A 6,035-nucleotide genomic window follows, 5' to 3' on the forward strand; every position below is an offset into this window, starting at 1 on the left:
ATACGTCTTTAGATGAAGGATTAAGGCTGATATCATCTGATCATGATGTAAATGAAATGGTTTCACACCATTTAGGGCATGGGCTAGCTGAGTTGTATTTGGTTTCATTTGATGCTGTTAATGTAGATGCGGTAGATGACAATGCAGAAGAGGATGAAGAATATGAGAGGACTGTTGTATATAAGAAGGATGCTTTCTGGGACGAGGTTCTTAGCGTAGATACTGATGCTGAGTCATCAGATGGGGAGGAGCATGTGGAGTCAGAAAGGGTGGGGGGTTCGGGTGTTGTTGATGATGAAGCAGGGTTTAGGGGTGAGGAAGATGGGGGTGAGGAAGATGGTAGTGAGGAAGCTGGGGGTGAGGAAGATGGTAGTGAGGAAGCTTGGGGTGAGGAAGCTGGGGGTGAGGAAGCGGGGGGTGAGGAAGCTGGGGGTGGACATGTGGAAGAAATAGGGGGGGAAGATGATGAAGCTGATAGTGAAGATCTTTGTCCGAGTGACATACTTAGGTCGCCCGCTCCCAGTGCTAGTGACGATGAAGAAACATCAAGTCGTCGTGATGTCACCAAAAGAATTCCATTTACCAAAGAAGAGATGCAAAATCCAGTGTTGCAAATAGGTCATGTGTTTGGTGATGCGGTGCAGTTTAGAAAAGCGGTGAAGCAAGCAAATATTTTGAAGGGGAAGGATTTAGAGTTCCCAAGAAATGAAACCAAGAAGGTTATAGCTCGTTGCAAAGACAAGAAATGTAAGTACAGGGTTTATGGGAAGAAGTTAAGGGATGAGTCCACATTTCTCTTGGTGTCAATGTACCCAAGACACTCATGCACTAGAAGATACAAGAATCACATGATTAACTCAGCTTGGATAGCTGAATGGTGCATGGACTCATTCAGAAACCAGCCAAACCTGCCTATAGACGTTTTGCAGAAACAGGTCAAAGCTAAGTGGAATGTAGATGCCCATGTTAGCTCATTGTATAGGGCAAGGAAGAAGGCACAACAAAAAATTTATGGGAAGTTGGATGAGCAATACCATCGGTTATGGGATTACTGTGCAATGGTTAGGAAGACCAATGTGGGTAGCTGTTTAATTCTTATGGTTGAGAGACCAATGCCCGAGGTCCCATGTAGGTTTCAGAGGTTATATGTATCGTTCGCAGCAATGAAGACAGGTTTCTTACAAGGGTGTAGACCAGTGATAGGTGTAGATGCATGCTTCCTGAAGGGTAGGTACAAGGGCCAGTTAATGGCTGCTGTTGGGAGGGATGCCAACAATAGTATGTATCCACTGTCCATTGCGGTTGTAGAAGCAGAGACCAAGGACAGCTGGACTTGGTTTTTGGAGGCACTTATATCTGATCTTGGCCCAGCACCAGCACAAGGGTGGACTTTTATATCTGATCGACAAAAGGTAATTATACTTGTGTGCATAATGTCTAACATTTAACTTACTTGTATGAATAATGTCTGACCTATTTTATCTTACCATATGTGCAGGGCCTAGTACCAAGCCTCGAACAAGTTTGTCCCACAGCTGAGCACCGTACATGTGTGAGACACCTGTATGCCAATTTTAGAAGTGCCGGTCACAAGGGGCTATTGCTAAAGGACTTGCTTTGGACTGCTGCATCATCTTATACCCAGACAGATTTTCATTATGCGATGGAAGAGATGAAGAAAGTAAGTGAGCCTGCTTATGATTACTTGGCAAAGATTGATCCCAATAGTTGGTGTAGGGGATGGTTCAATACCATGGCCAAGTCTGACCTGGTACACAACAATTGTGCTGAGTGTTTCAACTCATGGATCCTGAAGTACCGTGAATTGACAATAATGTCAATGTTGGAAGGGATTAGGAATAAATTAATGAGGAGGTATGTAAGGAAAAGGGAGTTGATTGCTGCAATGGAGGATGGTAGTTTAGGGCCAAAAATAAAGGCCAAGTTGGAGAAGGAAGAGGATGGTGCCAGTCATTGTTGGTGCACATATGCCGGCGATGGCATTTTTGAGGTCGAATGTGAGGGCAAACGACTTGCAGTCAGTGTGGCGGGCAGAACATGTGGGTGTAGGAAATGGGACGTCACTGGGATACCATGCAGTCATGCCATATCAGCCATCTTATACCATGGTGGCAACCCAATAGATTATCTCAGTGACTACTATTGTAAAGACAAGTACCTGAAGACATATCAGCCCATCATCTATCCCGTGCCCAGTGAAGAGCAATGGCCTAGGAGCAATCAACCGATTATCGAACCACCAAAGGCAAGGATAGCTCCTGGGAGACCTAGGAAGGTAAGAGTGAGAGGGGCTGAGGAGCTAAAAAATCCAAACGCCATCAGAAGGGGGGGAACCAAAAATCAGTGTGGGCACTGTAAGAAATGGGGTCACAACAAGAGAACATGCACTACAAGGCTGAGGCAAGATGATAGAAGAGAACAAGTACGAGAGTACTACAGATCCACTGCTGGAGTTGATTGGAATCTTGATATGGTAATTTTTAACTGCATACCCTCTTGTTATGGTCTTTGTGAAATTGTCTTACTAATGGTTATTTCATAATCATTTTTTATGTTATTTTGTAGTTGGATGAGCCATCTAATGCCGCATCAGGAAGTCGAAGCAAAAGACAAAGGGGAGGTCAAGCAACTGATGTTGGTAGTAGCCATGATGTAAGGCTTGTTTGTTTATTGTAGGTTCGGATTTTAATTTGATAGTAAAAACAAAATGTGACATATTCTTTTTTTATAAAAATATGTAGGTTGTTCATACTACTCCCCAACCAAGTGCACAACCAACTGCTCCAACTCAACTTCGCGCATCCCAAAGACGAGCCCAACCAAGTGCACAACCAACTGCTCCAACTCAACTTCGCGCATCCCAAAGACGAGCCCCACCTGAGCATCGTAATAGCCAATCCAATGTAAGGCTTGGAGTATTTAGTGTTTGTGTTGTTTGTGAAACTGCATACCCTGTTGTTGTGTCTCATTTAGGATTGTGAATGTAAGGCTTGGAGTATTTAGTGTATGTGCTGTTTGTGAAATTATTGAAGCTGTTGTTGTGTCTCATTTAGGATTGTGAATGTAATGTAAGGCTTGGAGTATTTAGTGTATGTGCTGTTTGTGAAATTATTGAAGCTGTTGTTGTGTCTCATTTTGGATTGTGAATGTAATGTAAGGCTTGGAGTATTTAGTGTATGTGTTGTTTGTGAAATTATTGAAGCTGTTGTTGTGTCTCATTTATGATTGTGAATGTAAGGCTTGGAGTATTTAGTGTATGTGTTGTTTGTGAAATTATTGAAGCTGTTGTTGTGTCTCATTTTGGATTGTGAATGTAAGGCTTCGAGTATTTATTGTTTGTGCTGTTTGTGAAATTATTGAAGCTGTTGTTGTGTCTAATTTTGTACTGATAACAAAAATGTGCATGTGACATAATCTTTTTTCAAAAATATGTAGGTTGTTCATACTACTCCACAACCAAGTGCACAACCAACTGCTCCAACTCAGCTTCACACATCCCAAACTCGTGCCCCAACTGAACTTCGTAATAGCCAATCCAATGTAAGCCTTATTATTTAGTGTATATGCTGATTTTGAATTTATTAAAGGCATTATTAAAGAATTTGTTGTGTCTGATATTAGATTTATTATCTAATATATTATTTTGATTAAAATCTACAGGCGGGTCCTGCAGTTAGAACCAGAAGGAGATTGTTGGGGTTAGCCACAAGATCTAGAGCAGCTGGTGATTTGAGGGTAGACGCTGGTAGTGTTAGGGACCCTAACCGCAAGGGCAAGCTGGTGATCGATATCACGGGTGAGCGTACTGGACCACCGAAAATTCCAGGAGGTGGACCACTATGTGCTTGGGGACTTCCACGGGCAGGTGGTATTACCTTTAGGGTTGCCCCCCCTGATTTTGACATACCCAAATCCCAAGTGGCCCCAAGTGAAACAATTCCACCTACAGGTACACAAAATGCAAAAAGGGACAAGGGAAAGGGGAAAGGGAAGCAAAAAATATGGCAACCGTGAATGTTTCAAAGTTGGATGTAGGTTGTGAGTTAATGAATGTAACTATTTTGTGACATGAAGCCAGACAAATGTAATCCTAATATTTTGTCTTCACCATATTAGCCAATGTGGTGGCTTTCTAATATTATTAATGTAATGTAATTATTTTGTGACATGAAGATAGGGTAATGAATCTTATGTAATTATTTTGTGACATGAAGACAGGTTAAGGAATGTTATGTAATTATTTTGTGACATGCATACATGTTGTAATATTTGGTGTTCATGTTGTTTGCCAATGTGGTGGATTCTTGGATGGTAATTATTTTGGATGTTAACATTTTACAAACAATATTTTACAAGTGTTACTTGTATCGCACAAAAAAAGTCTACTATATTGTTACACAATATAGTAGGTCAATTACTTGTACGTAAATTACTTGTGTCACACAAAAAAAGTCGACAACAAAATATTTTACTTGTGTCGCACAAAAATAGTAGGTCAATATTTTACAAGTGTTACACAATATTTTACAACGGTAGGTAAATTACTTGTATCGCACAAAACAATACTATGTAACTTACTTGTCTCACACAAAAAAAGTCGACAACAAAATACATTACATCATAAGGTTTGCATTACACATTTCATTACATGCTCAGGGCAACATCAACCTTGAGGAATATCTATTAGACACGGGATAAAACATCAATACAGCAAGGAGGATAAATGAACAAGCTAAGGCAAACCGGTACTTCATCTCCTTTGCATGAAATTTGTTCTTCTGCGCTTGTAATTGCATTTCAAAATTAACAGATGCAACCTCCATTTTGGCCTTATATTCAGCAACTTCAATCTTGCATTTCAAAATTTCATTCGAGATTGTTGTTCCAATCTGCGCACGTTCAGTCTTCAAATTCTCGTGCCACTCAAACAATTTTGAAACCACTCGCTTACCATGTTGACAAATATCCATATCTACCCATTTGAAAAACCCACATCCACGGTTGTCAGCATTCTACACAATCAAATCAACATAAAATAAGATCTCTCACACAACTACTATGTACCATAAGCCACCAACACTATTTCTAGACAAAAATAGTCTATCTCACGTCAACCAAATCCTTCCTAGAGTTTCAAAGTGATTCAAAATATATTACAACCAATTTCATGAACAAACTAAACCTTAAACCATACTCAGCTAGCTTCAATCAAAATATAACACAAACTAAACCTCAAAATGACTCAAAATATATCACAACCAATTTCATTAATCAAATACCCAGCCAATTTCATTAATCAAATACCCAGCCAATCGAAAAAATTAAGCAAATTTCCAGCTAAAATACCAAGCCAACCAAAAAAATTTCAGCAAATTTCGAGCTCATTTACCCAGCCAACCAAACAAATATCAGCAAATACCCAACTCATTTATCCAGCCAACGAACAAAAATTTCACCAAATACCCAGCTCATTTACCCGGCCAACCAAAAAAATTTCAGCAAATTTCGAGCTCATTTACCCAGCCAACCAAACAAATTTCAGCAAATACCCAGCTCATTTTCCCAGCCAACGAACAAAAATTTCAGCAAATACCCAGCTCATTTACCCAGCCAACCAAAAAAATTTCAGCAAATTTCCAGCTCATTTACCCAGCCAACCAAACAATTTTCAGCAAATACCCAGCTCATTTACCCAGCCAACCAACAAAAATTTCACCAAATTCCCATCTCAAATACCCAGCCAACCAAACCAAACAAATTTCAGCAAAATACTCCGCTCACATTTTTGGCTAAGCAAACAAAATTGTACCAAATACACAGCTAAAAACCGTAACCATCCCCAACATAATAAAAATGCCAAAATAAATCTTACCACGTAATTTGCACATGTATAAAACCTTTTACCGAAATTCGGTAGCGTGAATGCTGTTAAGATGCGTGATCTCCTCCCACATTTGCACATTGGATTGTTGGTTCCTGTTCCTGCGTCGATCACTTCACTGACTTCACTCTCG

The 6,035-nt window shown here is 40.1% G+C and overlaps 1 protein-coding gene across 1 annotated transcript; it reads left to right on the top strand.

Moving 5' to 3' along the window:
- Positions 1–1,097: 1,097 nt before the first annotated feature.
- LOC148586307 (uncharacterized) lies at positions 1,098–4,035 on the top strand. The gene is made up of 6 exons (XM_088515554.1): positions 1,098–1,412; positions 1,499–2,494; positions 2,587–2,673; positions 2,763–2,924; positions 3,457–3,561; positions 3,682–4,035. The coding sequence occupies exons 1-6, from the start codon at positions 1,098–1,100 to the stop codon at positions 4,033–4,035; spliced, it is 2,019 nt and encodes a 672-aa protein (XP_088371680.1).
- The last annotated feature ends 2,000 nt before the right edge of the window (positions 4,036–6,035 follow it).

Source organism: Corylus avellana, chromosome 4, assembly GCF_965113065.1.
Source record: "Corylus avellana chromosome 4, dhCorAvel1.hap1.2, whole genome shotgun sequence".
In the NCBI taxonomy this organism is placed as follows: Eukaryota; Viridiplantae; Streptophyta; class Magnoliopsida; order Fagales; family Betulaceae; genus Corylus; species Corylus avellana.